This window comes from Thamnophis sirtalis, unplaced genomic scaffold (genome assembly GCF_051295495.1).
Source record: "Thamnophis sirtalis isolate CommonGarterSnake01/CBP01778 unplaced genomic scaffold, rThaSir2_p1.2 scaffold_7, whole genome shotgun sequence".
NCBI classification, from domain to species: domain Eukaryota; kingdom Metazoa; phylum Chordata; class Lepidosauria; order Squamata; family Natricidae; genus Thamnophis; species Thamnophis sirtalis.
Genome location: NW_028261387.1, coordinates 25,362,829 through 25,382,169, shown reverse-complemented (window position 1 = coordinate 25,382,169; position 19,341 = coordinate 25,362,829). Strand labels below are relative to the sequence as shown.

The following is a 19,341-nucleotide window of genomic DNA, read 5'->3' as shown; positions in this document are numbered from 1 at the left end:
ACTTTTTGTTATTTATTCTATTGATCTCAGAAGAATTAATTAATTCTCACCTGCTTGCATTTTTGGTTGGGGGGGGATGCATGGTTAGATTAAGAGCATGTTTCTCTTAGGAGCATGTAAATGAATTATCTTAGGTAGTTTAATTTTATTTCCCTCAGTGTTTTTTCAAAGCTAAAAGTAATTATTAATACCTTTTCTGCAGTTCATCTTCTATCCTGGGAAAAGACACTTTTATGTTATAGTTGAACACTTCTATCAGGTACAGATATAGAATTTGTGTAACAGTAATTTTAAGAGATATTTCCAGTTCTGAAAGCTTTTGTGTGTGTGTGTGTGTGTGTGTGTGTGTGGTTTCTTTCCATGCATCATGGAATCTGCTAGGATTTCATGTTGATTCATATTGGCAGAAGCAAATACAAAATAATTTAGGATGACAAATCAGATTTTCTATCCTTTCTCTCTTCCTTTGAAACAGGCTGTGCTTTGTGTATTTTCCCCCTGTTTTGTATTAAAAGAAAGACCATGAAAATAGACAAATGATAGTATAGTGCTTATTTTGAAATAACTCATCTAGTTATTGAAACCAGGGGGCCAAACTAGTGCTTTCAGAGTAATAGCAGGTTGAAAAATCAGTGTAAAACAGGACAACACAGCAATATCATTTTTATAATTGCATAATTTATCATGTGAAGGAAAACAGTGCTAAAAGGTTTCATACTTCAAAGAGAAAATGAATTTCTCCATTCTTTGTCTGTGTGAAATGCTTTTGAAATATCAATCACCTTCTTCACTTTTACAGCATGACTAAAGAGCCATTGTGTTGTGAACTCATGAAAATTGTGTAAAAATACTTGGAAGATTATCCTAAGTTACGTGATGGATGGCATATAAATGTAATAAATAATACATACATAAGATGTTTTGTTAGCATATTCAATGGATAGCTGCTGCATTATCAATTACAGTTTTGAAATTGCCTGGACTTTTGGCATTAAAATTGGTCTCTTTAGCTGAATATTGGGCTTCTGTAAAATTATGAAGAGCTTGGTTTGTGTTCCTGTTTAAAAATAATTTATTGTGAGGTTGATGATTTTGTAATTCATAGCACATGCAGAATATCCTTAGCTGCTTACTAAGGTTTTCTGTGACTTTTATTTCTATTGGATGGTACATTTATAGCTAATTGTTCTTAACATGATATATCAAAGACTGTAAATCAGGAATAAGAATGCATAGGCTTTCTAATTCTGAATAAATTAGTTTTAGTTATTCTTCAGTTATTGAGCAGATTAGAGACATATATTTGACTGAGATAATCAAATAAGACCAAATAAACTAGGCTGTGCATAACCCCTTGTTTGAGTTGCAAGCTCTTTCCAGCTGCTTTATCCACCCTTTTGTGTATGAATGAAACAAAATAGAGTACAGTTTATCACAGTTTATCTTATAAATGTACCTGAAACTGTGATTAATATCTTGCTGGAGAAAGTTAGTTTTTGAATCTGGATTGTTTAGACAAGGCCTGTCAAATTGCAGCCTGTGGGTGGATGCGTCACCTGCATGCCCACCCTGGCTCCACAAAGGGAAAAACGTGATATGTTACAATACATCACATGACGTGATCGAGTTTGACACCCGTGCTTTAGGCTTCATCTGTATTATGCTAAAATGGGATTGTTTTAAGGGTTATTATTTTAATACTGGTTTGGAGACCAAGTTTATGTGCACACAATATTAAGCCAGGATGCTGGATTTATATATTTCATTGTTTATTAAAGAATATATTAGGCTGGCCACCTGAACTTAATAAGCTGAGCAGCTAACAAAAAGAAAGCATTAAAAAACAAACAATATAGGTAGAAAATATAATACAATATAATGCATTGCTTCCAATGTCTAAGAAAAAAGTCAAGTTTTCATATATGCTAAGCTATAGTCCTTGTTAAAAGTAGTCTATGTTGTATTGGTAATTTTCAATTTACGATCATTCATTTAACAACTGTTGAGAGTTACCACAGTGCTAAACAACTGGTCCTCCCACTTCTGACTGTCACAGCATTTGGGTGTTTGACAACCATCACATGTTTACAATGATCAGAATCCCATGGTCACGTAATAGCCATTTGCGACTTTCCCAGCCCGCTTCTGGCAAGCAAAGTCAGTGGGGAAGCTGGTAGGAAAGGTTGCAAGTTGCAGTCATGAAGTTTCAGTTAATGATCATAGTGATTCACTTAACAGCAAAAAAGATTATAAAATTGGATCCAATTATGTGATTCCTAACTTAATGACCATATTGCTTAAAGATGAATTTTCAGCTCTTTATTATAGCTAAATTGTAAATCAGGAGTGTCAAACTTGTGGCATCACATTGTTGTCAAGTGACGTATCACGACTTTTCCTCCCTTTGTTAAACTGGGGTGGGCATGGCCAGTGCATGGCGCGCCTGGCCTGTGGGCCGCAAGTTTGATATCCCTGCCGTAAATCAAGGACTACCTGTAATATGTGAATCCTATCAGTAGTTCCTAGTTAACATGGCTTCTGGTTTTGCTTGTATTAAAAGATAATGGAGCCTCCTCAAAGAACACTGGGTGCACAAGTGGTCCTTGTTTAACAACCACTCCTTTAGCAATTACGAAGGTCGTTTTTTAGATTAAACCAAACTCACCCTTGACGATATCTTTTGCTGTCCTTGAGGCCAGGTTAAATGCAGATTTGGATCCTGAAGGTGGAGTGTTCTCACCAAACTACATGATTCACAGATCTCATCATTATTTCTTCTTCAGAGAAATGCCAATGTACACATATACATACTTTGTACATATACATATGGACATGCTATCTTTAAGGTTTAATTTTATTGGAATGGTAAATTTAGGCAAAAAAAAAATCAATATTTCCTGTCATTAGGGTTCATTCCTTCATTCTGGAAACAAGAAACAAAGAGGTTGCCTCATACAAACTAAGCTAAATTGACTTTGTCCATAGTATTTAAATATATGCTTAGTATTGCATAGTGTTATTTTCATGACACCAAGAGGGACCAGTAGTCTCAAGCATTGTTGTTAAAAACAAATAAACAAATAAGTATGTGAGTGTGTGTGTGTGTGTGTGTGTGTATGTGTGCATGCACGGATACATACATATTTTGATTAGACATAAGATAGATATACAGTAGTTTAATCTTCGGATAGTAATGAACACATTTTTTATCAGAGAAGCTTAGGACTCTTTTTAAAAAAAATACAGTGCTGTGAAGCCAATGGAACTTCAGCATTATTATTTGTTCATCTTTGTGTGTCACAATGATTGTCTGTGTCCTTTGTGGCTTAAGGGTCATAGCTGTCTGTAACAAACCACAATGGCATCAAACTAACATGCCATGCATCAAAATCCATTGCATTAATATTATTGCATCTTAATACTTCCATGTTTTACTGGTTGTTTTTTTTGAAGGGTGAGAAGGGTGTATAATTAAACTATGAAGCAAGAAATATACTTTGTTCCCATATGAGATTATTTTTGTCAGTTCCTAATATCTTGTTAAGCTTTATCTTTGTATGTTAGGATTTGATGCTGATGTATGTTCAGCTCTAGAATGTGCAGTCAAGTGAGAGCTAACGTTTCTAAAGCCACATTTCAGAAATGTTCTGCCATGGTTTTTTGTTTTTTTTAAAGAGAGAGGAGCTTACAATTTAACTAAGAAAGAGAAGGATGGTAAGAGAATATGGTAGACATTTATCTACAGAGCCACTTCAAATGGCATGTTAAGAATGCCTTTAAGTGTATTGAGAATAGAATAGAATAGAATAGAATTATTTGTGTGATTGGACACACAAGGGATTTGTCTTTGGTGCATATGCTCTCAGTGTACATAAAAAGACAAGATACATTCGTCAACAATCATAAAGTACAACACTTAATGATAGTCATAGGATACAAATAAGCAATCAGGAAACAATATCTATAAATGGTAAAGATACAAGCAGCAAAGTTACATTCATGCAGTTAAAAGTGGGAGATGGGTGATAGGAACGATGAGAAGGCTAAACGTAATAGTAATGGAACCTTAGTGAATAGTTTGACAGTGATGAGGGAATTATTAGTTTAGCAGAGTGATAGATAAAAAGAAAGGGGGGGGGAAACGTACAGGGATTTGGAGAATTCCTATGCCAGAATAAATAAGAAATGCTAATCAAGAGAGGATGGCTTTCTGGTTTTAGTTAGATTCATATTGTTTCTCATCACTTGCCTAAGACCAGTTTAGGAACCAAGCATCTATAAGTCATTTAACATAATGGGTGGGTTTGGGGGAAAAGTGACTTGCAGCTTGCCTTTAGAAATATAAATTATGTTCCTTTTTGCATTTCATTTCCCTTGCAATTAGCTTTGTAGTCAGGACAGTTAGATTTTATGGTGTCATTCCTGCTTTGGAAGTGGTTAAAATGAGAGCCATGCTGATCTGTAAAATGAACCCTAGTTTGAGTGTGTGGCTGACATTTTAGCATTCCAATTTCAAAAACCTTCTGAGTTATAAATATTTTATGTGCAGTGAACCATCCTTAAAAATTAAATATGAATGAGTATAACCAAACCTTGCTGCACACTGAATACACTGAAGTTTCAGAATTTGAGTAAATGCGTGCTGGGGAAATCTTAAATTGTTTTTAATTGAGAATAGATTGGACTAGTGATCAGCAAGGGTATAGCTGAACAGCAAGGATTTGTTTTAAATAAATTGCTATGCATTCTCTAGAGACTCGTATATTTATTTTATTTTGTTGTTAATTTGGTTCATTAGACAGGCAAAGTGACAGGTGCCATACTTCTTCCATCTGTAATTGAAATTATTTAATTGTAGCAATTTGTCAAAAGCAGCAGTTGTTATATAATTGAAGGTAGCTGTCAGAGAAGAAGCTGTTGGATGTAATTGATAATTATTGAAAATGGCCCTCTCAGGCTTTCTCTTACTAATTTATAAGTTTAAAAGCATTGCTTTCATAGACTGATTTTAATTTGACTGGGAATGCCTTCTTTTCAAAGACATATTTTTTCTAAGTGGTGAAGCTTCCCTTTTAAAGGTACAATTTATACCAATTGTGGCACGTGTCCAAGATTTGGAATATGTCTTTTTGGTGGTTGTTTTCCCCCCCATGTTTTTTCCAAGTTTTTCCAAGTCCATTGGAAAAAAGAATATTGCACTCTTAATATTTGTAAATGTAGTCAGAACATAGATTAATAGCCTTATTTGGGAATGAAGCGGAGGGATGAAGAACATTTTTTTAAAAAATTAATATGATTTGCTGCCTTACCCAGTCTGAATACTAAGCTAAAAGGCAAGATGGCTTATGAAATCTGTTCATGAAATAAAAGTGATGAGAGATGGCTTTCACTGCCCAAAGTGGCCACTTGGCAATGAAAATTTTAAGAATTTGAAGAGAATTTTAACAGCTCTGTTATCATTGTTCCTCTTGATTGCAGCATCTCTGCAGTCACATGATTTCTGTTTGTGATCTTCACTGTTGGTTTCTGATAAGCAAAGTCAATGGGGAAGCTGGCTAGAGGTTGTGAATGGTCATGTGACCATGTGATAATGCAACTGTATGGGATTGCCAGGGACATTCATTGAGTTTAAAGCACAGAAACGCTTATTATTATTACTTATACACAAGAAACTAGTCAACTAATGTTCAAAGTTAAATTGGCCCTAGATAAGGGTCTGTGGAATTCATGGGGTGAGTCTGGACTTGGGTCTGTTGTAGCAATGCAGAGTTAAATGTGACTGGTGACTCATTTAACTCTTGTCTTCCAGCTCAATCTGCTCTTTTCCTATAGGGATTGACCTAATGACTGCAACTGGGACTGTTGTAATTGTTGTTCTGGAGCACAGTCATGCAGCAACAGTCATCTGCCATCGTAAAACAGAATAACAAAATAATGGAGTTGAAAGGGACCTTGGAGATCTTCTAATCCAATACCCTGCTCAAACAGGAAAGCTTATTCCAATCTCTCCTTAAAAAACCTCCAGTGTTGGAGCCCACAACTTCTGGAGACAAGCCATTCCATTGATTATTATCTGGGCTACTTTTAAGCTCCGGTCTTCTCCCCAGCTCCCCAGAAAAAAAGAAATGGGGCTGAGAAGACCCTTCCATACTTTTTTAGACTGCTGCCTACCCCACACCACGGTTTCTTCACTCCCAAGCAGCTCCCAGGAAATTTCTCCTTAGTTCTACGTTGGTTCTCTCCTTGATTAGTTTCCATCTTCTTGTTCTGTCTTCAAGTGCTTTGGAGAATAAATTGATCCGCTATCTTTGTGGCACTTCCCTAGTCACACTTTACACTTGTGGCAGCCTCAAAAGTCACACTTTATGATCACATTGCCAAGCAATTTAAAACAAACCTTATAATCCTTTTTAAGTGGTTCTCAAGTCCATCAGGTTGACTCAGCCTTACATCTTACATTTTAATTGCTTTTATGTAAGCAGCCCGGAGTCCTTCAGGATTGGGCGGCATACAAATCTATTAAAATTACAAATTACAAATCTTTCGGAGGTGGGTAAAATAAGGCCCCCAAATTGTTGTGGGCAATGTGCTGATTCTGTAAACTACTTAGAAAGGGATGTAAAGCATTGTAAAGTAGTATATACCATATTTTTAGAGTATAAGATGCACCAAGATTTTGAAGAGGGCAAATTAAAAAAAAAAGTTTTTGTACTCTGCAGATGTCCCAAAAACAGTCCGTTTTTTTGCAAAAACAGGTCTGGTTTTTTTCCAAAAAAAGAGCATGACTAACCTTTAGGAGGCTAGTCCTGGGGGCGGGGGCACCCCCAAACAAGCAAAAATGACCCGTTTTTCACAAAATGGGCCCTTTTTCCCCCAAAAGGCATGAATAGGCTTTAGGTGGCTTATAGAGTGCTCCTGGGGGTTGAGGGGGGAAATTGAGCAAAAACAGCCTGTTTTTCGCTCATTTCTGCCCTCCCCAGACCCCAGGAGTACTCTGAAAGCCTCCTAAAGGCTATGCACGGCCATTTTGGTGAAGGGGGCAGGGTTTCAGGGGAAAAAAATATGCTGTATTCAGTGTATAAGATGCACCCAGATTTCAGCCTCTTTTTTGAGGGAAAAAGGTTCATCTTATACTCCAAAAAATACGGTAAGTCTATTGCTATTGCTACCAGAATGTATGAACCGTTATGTAAACCTCTTGGGCCAATAACCAACCTAGGTTAGATCCTTAAAATAAAATTAAGCAGTGCGTTATACAAATGTTTTAGCACCTGGTAACGAGAAATAATATTCCCTGATTAACTGAAGAAAACTGGAGTACACACCCTTTACAGCAATTACAATTGCTTTGTTAAGGTCGCAAGCCAGAATTCTGGGCACCTGGAAAGTAGCAGCACAGGATAAGCTAGTCTCTGGAAATGTGTAAAATGCATATTTCTCACTGGATAGTGCTGAAGAGTTGTACCAATTCTTTGTTCAGATCCTCAAATGTGTATGTGTTTTCATTTGATATCAGCCTTAGCATATATTAAGTATTTTCAAGTTAGTTCATATTACTTATATAATAGATACAAAAATGAGAACAGCTAAATGGCTTTTTCTTTGGGCTTTTAAAGACTATGTGCTTCTAGTTCTTGATTTTGCTGATCAGTGTTAGAACAACACACAAAATGTCACGCACACATTAGATTTTTTTTTTGCCAGAGTATTAAGTTACATAGACTGTGCTGTAATAGTTCATTCATCAGACAGCTGTGTACTGTATATGCCCTCATGTGATAGATTGTCCTAGAGAGTAGAGAAAAATCACCAAAAAGGAGACAGAATCTCCTGACATGAACAGAGTTCTGAGATACCCATAGTAAGATGTGTGGCCAATACATTTAATAATAAATAAACAAATAACCAAATAAAATGCAACTTGTAATGAAGTATGGGAGCTGGTTAATATTTAAGGAACAGAAAAAAACTGAGTTATTTTAAAGTCATTTTTGTGCTGCTGCAACAATTAAATTAGTGTTACTATTTCATGGTAGTTGCATCTGAATGTTGTATGAAGAAACAGAAGAGAAAGAGTACAGATTGTTCTTGGATTACAGCTATTTGTTCAGAAACCATATGAAGTTATGATGGTGATGAATGAATCATAGCTACAATTAATCCTCAGTGTTCTGTCCATTGCAGTATCTTCGCAGTCAAGTCATCAAACTTTGGGTGCTTGGCAACATGTTCACATTTATGACTGATGTAGCAGGTCATGTTGTCATGCCCTGTGCAAAACTGCCTTTGCTTCAGTTCCCCCTTTCCATGATCTCTCCTCCTTTGATGCTTTTTTGGTTTTTCTGCACTGCTATTCCCTGCTTCCTCCTGCCACCAATCTCATTGACCTTCATGGTCTTTTTCCTGTTGCTGGCCCAGATCCATCCCTAGGCGAGGGTGCAGCCCTGGGATGTGCATGGTGGAGCCTCATTTGCTGAAGGGAACATGCCAAGCCTGGCCAGTGGGGAAGCAAACTGTTAGACCCAGTGGAGGAAGCAGGGTTGTGGTAGATGGAGGAGCCTTGTTCGCACCACGGGTATGAGACTGAGAGCTCACAGACTCTGGAGAGTACAGTGAGTAACTGATAGTGGTTGTATAGGAGGCACTGTTCATCCTTGATCTAAGATGGTTAAGTTATGTTTCTCTCCCCTTGTTGACATAAAGGATCCTTATATTAATTCTGCCCAGTTATTGGATCTATCATTTTTTACTCTTAAGTGTCATCCAGCAATACTCATTGTTTAAGCTCCCTTCAAAACTCATCCAAGAAACTATTAACTCTTGTTCCTTTTTCCTAAAACATGTTTACTGTCAAGCTTAATTAAGATAATTGCTCAAATTTACCGGGCAAGTAGAGATTCAAGGACACAGCTTTTAAGTATATGTGTGTTTATAATGTGTTTAAGATATAAACATTATTAATCATTGTCTCCTATGTGTGTAACTTAAATGGAGTGAGAATTTGTTTCTCAGTGGGAGGGAGGGATTGACATTTTTGTGTTACAATAAACCTGTCTGATCTCTGGATCTGATCTTCATCATTCTACCTCTCATAGCTGATCCTCCTTATGATTATAATTTTTATTTATATATTTATTTCTAAGAAAATGCTTGCCCTCCCATCTGTAATTCTTTTGTGTCATGTGCTAGATATCTGACAACGGAGTATCTTAACTGATTTTTATAAGACTCTTGGAAACTGGGGTGAGGAAGGTCTAAGACAGTGATGGTGAACCTTTTTGGCACCGAATGCCCAAACTGCATGTGTCAGTCACCTGGTCTTTGGGTTTCCAGGGCTCCGGCGCACGCAACAACCAGCTGGATAGTGTGCATGCGCGCTCCACAGCACCAGAAACTTGAAGACCAGGTGGCTGGTGCACACATGCATACCAGTCAGCTGGTCTTCAGGTTTCCACGGTTCTGGCCCATACAAAGATCAACTGGCCGGTGCGCATGCACATGCCGGAAACCAGAAAAGCAGCTCGTGCCCACAGAGAGGGCTCTGTGTACCACCTCTGGCATGCGTGCTACAGGTTTGCCATCACGGGGCTATGGGCTTATAAATAATTACACTGATGATTGAAAAATTGAATTCAGCACAGAATCCAGGACCCTGGCTATCACTGAACAGACAGAAGTTGGTACAGACTCAACTTTATTATTCAGCCATCACAGTTAGTCTGCAACATGACAAAATGACATTATTTATGTGAAAATAGTATTTTCTTTTGGAAATGTATTTGTCCCTTTTCCATTTAAATAATTTGATTTATTTTCCATATTCTTTGACATCATGTTTGGACTTTGGTGGTTTAAGAAACTCTTATATATTATGTGACTCTATTCTTAGTCTCTGCTGAGAATATAGGAATCTTTTTGGAAAATTATTACTATTCTGTTGTAGAGTATAATAAATGTTCTTTATTCTCTACTCCCAGTCTTAACATGATGACAAATAATAGTGTATCTGGGGGAGGGGTTCCCTACCATCTGCTTTATATTTCAAGATTGCATAACATCAGCTTTAGTTTTCTGAAAGATTGCCATGTACATTGTCAAGACTATAACATTAGTCAAATTACATACATATACTAAATGCTGAATTGTTTTAGCATATGGAACTAATTTTCTTGCTCCCCCCTTCTTTTGGCTTTAAAAAAGTACCTTGATGAAATATTTGGTACGTTTCCAGTTCTTCTTTATTGAGGGTAAATAAGAGTTTCCAAGAGGTTATGTCTAGAAATACACTGCCTCTGATGGGACTTCTTTCTGATTTTTATAGTCTGGAAGTCTATCATTACAATATTAGTCTAACTTGGAGCAATTATTCTCTGTCTCACTGGGTTTAACAAATATTTATTTTTGTTAGAATTGGGCCTCGACAGTTCAAATTCTTGGACAGTAGGCCAAACAGCACAAGTTTTATGAATATGCTTTATCTATTGTGGTGACAATTTGATTTCCTCTTAGTTTTTACAGTCCTGTAGCAAGCATTTTTGTTTGTTTATATATAGTATTTATGTGCCATTGGGCTCAGAAAATGATTTACATTGTAAAGATCAATAAAAAGATAAATCTACTATCAAATACAAAATTCACTTTATGAAATATTTAATAACATTAATTATATAGTTGAGGAATGGATGGATGGATACACACACACACACACACACACACACACACACACACACACGACAAGAATTTTTTTCTCAACAATTTTCCCAAGAAAAGGAAATATTAGCAGTAAGAAAATTATGTTATCCTATCTTTATTCCTGGTGATTTCCCCAAATGTTAACTTTATTTCATAATTTTTGAAAAATTGATGGATGACTTTCATGAACAAACTTGTGTCAGATATACTAATAAGCCATCTCTGCTGCTTCTTGAAATGCTAGCTTCTTGTTGTAAATTGAATTATTACCTATGATAGTTGTTATTAACCATATTCAAAGTATTCAATGGAAGGTTTTGGAAGTCTAAGAATAACATTTCTTCATCACTTTATTGCATTGCTTGTTACATAACAATAATTTGATTCTGCCTTTTCTCTGTTCAATAAGATCGCATCTTTTGAACTTCATATTTTGTTTGGCTTTCTAGTGAAAATAAAAAGAATATAATTTTTCTTCTTTAATAAAGGACAGTTTTATCATTTTTAAATATAAAGCTCAAGAAAAGACTAGCTTTGCACTATAGATGGAAGTCATAATGTTAGTTGGGACTATTTCCTTTGTTTCTTTTGATGTCCAGAGATTCGATTAGAAAAGAAAATCATTTTTGCATCAAAATGATACCCCTTTAATGTCTTTTCTTCTGATATTAAATTTGTGTTCATAACATAATAGGATGAGGTGGACAATATTTGTAGTGCTAGTAACTTATCAGAACTTTTAATAAAGCTGTAGAATGAAAGGGCACTTGACTGTTGCTCATTTAAAATAGTTGTATTTTACTTTTTTAATCCCTTTAAGCTCACTGAAACCTGAAAACTCAGAAGACTTACTGGTGCCCTCTTCAAGGGTGGCTGTGAAATCAAGAGTTCAAATTTCTAAAATTCCTGAAATCCCCAAGAGGGAAAGAAATCAGGGAAAGTGACAATTATCAGCTCAGTGGAACAAATATAAGATTATTTCACAGTAGAATAATGGCTGAAAGACTGCTGGGGAAAATTGTCTTGCCAATCTGCTTTTTATATCTTCATTTGATTTGATGTTACATATAACACTTGCTTCCTTGCCTTGAGTGCAATGTGGAGGTCAGAGGACTGAGCCGAACTTAATCAAGACAGTCAGAATGACATCTATAGAAAAGAACAAAATCTTTACAGAGATTTGATCCATGTCCATTTTCCTACAAAATATTATTTTCCACTGCTCTTCCATCCCATACTTCTTTAATTTTTATTATCTTGATATTTTAATTGTGTTTTTTTTAAATAGTGATGTACATCTGAACAAGAGCATGTGTTCATTCTCAATAAGTATTCTAATGTTTTGCATAAAATTAACTTTAAACCTCTGACTTTAGAGACAGAAGATATATTTTTATTGTACAGAATTAAATGCTAGATGGTCTTAAGATTTTTTTTTCATATACACCTGCAAACTCACTTAATAGAAGAAAGGACATGGTTTAACTAAGATGTGCATTCCATTAACACTGTCAGTGTGTGTTTTTCCATAAGATGGAATATAAGATATAGGTGTTTACGCTGTTTTGAAGAGAATATTTCTAGCTCAGAGTTAAGCTATGAACAACACTGATGATGTCACCTAATTTGGTAATGAAACATTTGCGAGAAAAAAGCCAAGTTCCAGGAGCACCAAGAACCCCACAGCTTTTGCTATTAGCTTGATGATTGTAAATAATTCAAATTAATTATACTTAATAAAATATACAACCTATTTTGGATAATAAATCTCAGAAGTTGTATTTTTCCTTTGTAATTTATTTGTTTATTAATGCTAAAAGAATTTAAAGATTTTGGTAAGTTTATATTTAATCCATGCTTGTTTTAGAACTGGTTCTAGGATAACACTTTCATGATATAGAATGATAAAGAATAAAAATAAATTCAGGTGTACATCTTTAGGATAGAAAATGAATTGAAAGAAGAGTAATTACTTATTTCATAGTGAATAAGTATTTCTGCATTTCAAAAACTCTTAGAAAAACAAGATTTAAAAGTAATTCCTTGTTATTCAATGTATATATAAAATTTCAAAGTATATATTTTCTTTGTAATTGCCCATAGACTCATGATGGCACACGTGCTAGAAGTGACACGCAGAGCCATTTCTCCAGGCAAACCAGCCATCACCTGTTGGTCTTCTGATTTCTGGGACCTGGTCTTCATGCATGCATGCGTGCCAGAAACTGGAAGACCAGGTGACTGGTGAGCATGCACACACCTGAAACCGAAAGCTTAGCTTCCTGGCACGCGCATGTGTTCTCCTGGTTTCTAATGCTCCTGCACGTGCGCGCCAGGGAACTGCTCTTCCGGTTTCTGGTGCTCATTGCGCTCGTGCTCCCGTTTTGGCATTGCCATAAACCTTAGATTTAGTCAAGCCATTAACATGAAAGAGGTTATGAACAGAACAGACAGCAGATAACAAAGCCTTCCTATTTCCTATAGGGAAGAAGAAAATGAATTAGCTGTTTTGTGCCAATATATGATTTCTTCTTGTCCCCACCCACCCTCGCGAATAAAAGGCACTGCTGTTTTCTTAATTTGTAAACAGCCACTCCCTTTTTAAGTTGCTAGCAAAGACTGTTAAATAGCATAGACTGAAGGGCAAGTATCTGCATTCCCCTTTTGGCCTAGGTACTATTGTCTGGACCCTCCTAGATGAGATGAGGTTCTGATAGCAATATCAAAGGCATTTAGACTTCTATACCATAACGTTTTTCAACACTCTCTGGTTTACAATGTAGAGCAGTGGTTCTCAATCTTTTCTTAACCATGGAACCCCTTTAAATACCTTTTTTGGCCACAGACCCCCCCCCCCAGACTTAAGATTTAAATTATAATATTGCTTCAAGTCTTCGTGGACCCCCTGTGACCTTGCAGGTTGAGATCCACTAATGTAAAATACCCTTTTACTGACCTCGGAAGGGAAGTCAACCTTGAGCCCCATGAGGATTAGACTCCCGGCTGTGGGCAGAGTTTGCCTGTAATTCTGCACTTTTAAACAGTGTACCACAGGAGCTCCTCCTAATCCCCACCAATTAAATGCAGGTGGAAGAAAAGGAGATTGAAGGTTCCACAGCTTTCTATACATGCTGCTTCTCATCTATACCTTCCTTTGGGTCCTAGGTTGGTTGAAGGCATACAGCAAAGAAGGAACAAGAGTATAAGGCTCCTGGTTCCTGTAGGCCTCAGGGTAACTTTCTCCTCATCTTTACAGGGTTATTTGGATGCTGCTGAGTTATATTAGGAAGTTTCTGGTTCAAGGATGTGCCTGAACAGTGAGCAATTTCTTGCCCTTGTCTTATTAGAGAGAAAGAAGATGGAGTCTTTCTTTTATTCCAATGAAATATAAATGAAGTGGCTATAATGGTTAATATAAGCTATTGGATAGATCCAGCTTCAAGTCCCATTCGGCCTGAATCCAACTTAACCTTTCAGATCTGGGTATATAAAAGGAGGGAAAACTACAAATGCCAGCCTTGACCTCCCAGAGGAATAATTTAAGGGCAATGATTAATAATAAAAATCGTTTTTAAATTTTTACTTTGTATTCCTCACTGGTACTGACCTAGAGAAAAAAAGGAAAAGTGTAAAAGGAATCGAACTGGTTAAAAAAAAAAGCATACTTTCAAATTTGGGAGTTGCATTATGCCTGTGGCGGTACTCCATGTGAACATCAGCACTGGGAGAAGGAAGTACAAGCCCATCCCTTCCCATCACGGGGGCCTCTACATGATATTAAATAAAAGCAGTTTAGAAGTCTAGACTGGTTCCTAATGAATTGAGATTAACAGAGAAGAAAAGCTTAAAAAGTAAAGAGATTGGGGGTGGGGAGACATTTTTTAAAAGCTGCATTGAATTAAATGTATATGTAAACAATTCCTATACTTGGGCAAAATCAGATTTCAGATGTAAAGCATAGCTTTTTTAAATTTATACCATTTGAACACAATAGCAGGCACTCTGGATGCAATATCCTAGTCTCTTTCCACCAAAATACAAACATATGTTTAACTTAATTAAGGAAGCATATGTGTGTCTAATGAAACTGGTGTGGTTTTTCATTCTCTATTATGATAATTCTTTTAAACTTTAATCTTTTGCCTTATAATACCTGTACTGAATCCAGCTGCTTTTTATTCTGAATATGTTAAAACCATGATAATTGTTCCTTGATGTCTAAGTGGTCTTTCTTAATTTTGTTGCAGCGGATATTCAACTCCTTTGTGTACACAGAAAAAATCTCAAATGGAGAAAGTGAAGTTCAACAGGTAGGAAAGTGTTGTTTAACCACCAATTACTACAGTAATACATACTAATGTTTTTTTTCATAATGTTCACTCCCAGGTCTACATATTCAGCAGGGTTTTTCCCCTTGTTTGTTTGTTTGCTTTTTTCACTTCATTGTTTTAGATTGCTAACTTATAAATGTTTCTGTTGAGAATTGAACATATTTTTGCATTAGAAAATGGTGATGGATTCCTGAGAATGTTAAGACTGAAAATGTGTTTTTCTTAACTGAATAGCATTGATGGTTGCAAAACATTTCATTTTAATGCTGGTGGTTATAGTAATTCAGAGTTCTCTAGTAAAGTTTTTCTCCATCAAGAAAAGAGCATTCAAACCCCCTGAAGTGTAAATAAGACCAAGCCAAACAAAGAAAGTTCATCTGGAAACACTTTCCCTTTCTTTTGCCATGGGGGGAAAGTGGATCAAAGAGGGCAAGGATGGGGAGGGCCACGTGAGCCCACAGAGAAGGACTGTTTGGAAACAAAAAGTCTGCAGAAAAAAACCAAAAAACCCAAAGAAGCAACTGACTTAATTGTCCCCAGTCAACACCAGAGGATGGTAACATGGTCCTCTGGCTATGCTGATTAGGACAGACATGGAACTATCTTGGGATTCTGCTTTCTGAGACAGATGCCACATTTTCTGTAAGTTGTGCAGCATATAGGACTTATTCTAGGCATGTGTCCTTCAGTGTAAAAGTCCACTGCTACACTCATTGGATATGGAGAAGACCACTTTGGGTGTGCTTATCTGTCAAAGTTTACTCTGCAAACATTGCTTCTCTTGTATAGATTGGCAGTGGAGTTTGACATTGAAGGACACATGTTTGGTATTATTAATTTTCCATTAGACACATCTTCAAAAATTTCTCTGTAACTTTGTTAAAAGCAAATTCAGCTGGGTTACTGCCACACAAAAAAGAATTTAAAAAAAGGTTTTTAGAAGGCATTATATTTATTTATTCATTTATATGAATTTATGAGATTTATATTCATATCCTGTTGAGGAGCAATAGAAATGTTTTAGACACATAACTGACAATTTAAATGGTTTATTGTAAAGCTTTTGATATAATTATGTTAGCCAAGTGTATTTTTTTTGCCATTTGTTTTACCCGATTGACTTTACACAAGATAATAAAGGAATTTGTAAAAAATACATTAACTATTCGAGGAAACAGTCTAAGGTAGCCACTCATCTATCTTGCTCTAACCTACTCTATGGATAAGGTTTAACCCCATCATATCCAGTCCTTTGCCAGATTGTTGTAACTGGATAAGGTAAGATAGTACTTGTACTTGTAATTTAGCACAGCTGGAGATTTGAAGAGAGTGGACTACTATTATTTCTTTTTTTTTAAAAAAAAAGATATTTTTATTGTTTGCTAACAATTAAAGGGGAAGGAAAAGTCCAATTTGATAGTAACAGTGATATAAAACAGAGAAACAAGTAAGAAGCATGAACAAAAACATTAAAGGATAACTTTCTAGTGATACACTCTCCCTTTCCCTTCCCTTCCATCCATTTCTTACAATCAGGACATTTATACACTGAACATGGAAGATGATTGCTTTTAAGTCCTTTCATCTATTATTTTTTTATTGGTCTGGTAACTTTTTTCTTTAAAAACCTTATGCTTGTAGATGAGTAGAGGAGAGCTTGGGATGGGGGTGATGCAACCATTCTGGCCTCTTAGGAGCTTTCAATGCCATTGACCTTGGTGGTGTTCTGGACCAGCTATGGTAGCTGAGAGTGGGAGACACTTTGTGTGGTGGTGGTGGTGGTGTTCTACTTTCTACTTAGATGAGATGAGGCTCTGATAGCAATATCAATGGCATTTAGACTTATATACCACCCCATAATGCTTTACATTCTGGTTTACAATGTAGAGCAGTGGTTCTCAGTCTTTTCTTCACCATGGAACCCCTTTAAATACCTTTTTTGGCTACAGACCCCCAAGACTCAACTTTTAAATTAAATTATAATTTTTCTTCAAGTCTTTGTGGACACCATGTGACCAAGTAGGTTGAGAACCACTGATGTAAAACATTATTTTACTGACCTTGGAAGGATGAATCCCGTGAGGATTGAACTCCAGACTGGGCAGAGTTTGTCTGTGATACTGCACTTTTAAACAGTGCATCACAGGGGCTCCTGCTAATCCCACTAATTAAATGCAGATGGGAGAAAAGGAGATTGAAAGTTCTACATCAGCTTTCTATACATGTTGCTGCTCATTTTTAGTAGTTGAGAATGGGAGACACTTTGGGTGGTGGCAATGTTCTATTTTCTACTTTGTGGTTCCAGTCAGTGTTGGTGGAGAAGGAGAGGTGAATGAAGGATGTTTCTTTGGGTTTCAGGTTTTTTACTCGCCTCTTTAATACCTACATGAAATTTCTGGGGGAAATAATCTAATGGCATGGCGTTCAGTATCATCAGAATGCTGAAGATATTCCATTATTCATTTCCACCACTAACTGGACATATGAATGCTGTTGCAGTCTAGCTGAGTGTCTGGATGCTGTCAGGAGATGAATGGAGTGACTTTCATTTGATCCTGGTAACCCTGGCAAGTCAGAGTGACTCTGGATTTTGGGTCCCCCCCAGCCTAGTGATATTTCATTTTTGACTCTGACAGCTTTGCACAGATCTGTGTCAGCTATGCCCTTTCCTGCCACATGCTGTACATTGGGCTGCTTTTTAAGACTACCTGGAAGTTACAACTGGTCAAAATGCAGTGGCATGGTTAGTGATGTGTGTCTTCAGATTTACCCATATTCCATACCAGTGGCACAAGTTGTATTGGTTCACAATTTCCTTCCAGATGTAATTCAAGCTTACCTTTAAAACTGTATATGACATGGGACCAGGTTATCTGCGGGACCTCCCTCTTCTTAAGGATATGTGCCCATCTTCTCAGATGGAACAGGTTGGACATGCTCCTAGTCCTTTATAAGTTCCATTTCATGGAATCTAGGAAGTGTGCCTTTTCCATGTCAGCCACTGCCCTGTGGATCACCCCTTCCCCTGAAATTTGGCAGCTGCCCCTTTTTTAATCTTCCAAAAAGCACTTAAAATCTGGCTTTTCTTGTAAGCACAAGGTAAGGTTGATGAGATGAACTTATGGTCTGCATCTGGAAGTTTAGCTATGGCGCCAGGGTTTTTTGTTTATTTGGTTAGTTTCAGTAAAAGTGGTTTTAATATATTTTTAATTGCAAACAGATACTAGCCTAAATTTGCCTAAATTTGGCTTGCTGTATAATGTGTAGCAGCAGTCCTCAACCTTTCTGACTCAAGGATCGGCAGTGGTGGCAGCAGGAGGAAGGAGATGGTTTCCTGTGCGCAACTCAATCTCGCGCATCACAACTAAAGCTTTGCACACTCTCCCGCTGCTTGCGCAACCCAGTTCCAAATGGGCCACAGACAGGTACTGGTCTGCGGCCCAGGGATTGGAGAACCCTAATATATAAGGAGCCATTCCTGCATAGATTTGGTTAGAGCTCTATAATAGGTATACACTCTCAATTTTGCCATTGCTATATTTTTCTCACTCTGGTCAATCAATCTATTATTACTGGCAAGGTTCCTCTTTTCTAATGTACCAAATTTGGTCTTGCAGTTGTCAGCATACAGTAATTGTGATATTTTACATTTATGGTTTCTGGAATTATATCTAACAAAAATGTATGGTTTCAGTTCAGATTTTATTTTTAGGACTATATATGATTAAATGTTCCTTCTTTGTTCACAACATTTTTAGGACATTTTCAACATTTAGTGTTATATGATTTGTCTTTTTGGTAATTAGTAATGGAGTTCCATACTGTTTATAAAATATTTTATATCAATTTCACATTAAATATTTCAAGATTTACCCATAGCTACCGATGCTGCTGCATTCTGAAAAATTGTAGTTTCCAGATGATTTTCAAGAGCAGATCCTGATAAAGAGTTTTGCAATACCCTAACTAAGAAATGATTAAGGCATGAGTGGTTGCAAGCAGGGTCTCCCATCCAGGATTGGGTACAATTAGGACCTAAATGGAGTGACATGAAGACCTGAACCCATACAAAAGTGATACTCAGGCTCTTGATGAGCTGCTACCGATAGTTCAGGGGCATGAAACAGACATAGCAATTCTGGAGCACTGTGGAGGAATACCAGAAGAAAATTTGGTCAAGTCAAGAATGACCTCACATTTGCACCTACATAACAAGGACAGAGAAGTTTCTTATTTCTTCACTCTCCATCTTTACTACATTGGAAGACTGTCCCAATGTCTTCATTAAGAGTGGCTCATTCACTTTCGAAGACTAAAT

General features: G+C 36.7%; 1 protein-coding gene across 2 annotated transcripts in view; it reads left to right on the top strand.

The window, feature by feature from the left end:
* The window catches only part of CACHD1 (cache domain containing 1), a 123,161-nt gene that overhangs the window by 24,667 nt on the left and 79,153 nt on the right, over positions 1 to 19,341 (top strand). For both annotated transcript variants that reach the window (XM_087719545.1, XM_087719544.1), the window contains exon 2: positions 14,940 to 15,002. In XM_087719545.1, coding sequence (XP_087575671.1) covers positions 14,940 to 15,002 — 63 coding nt within the window. The remainder of the gene's footprint in view (positions 1 to 14,939; positions 15,003 to 19,341) is intronic.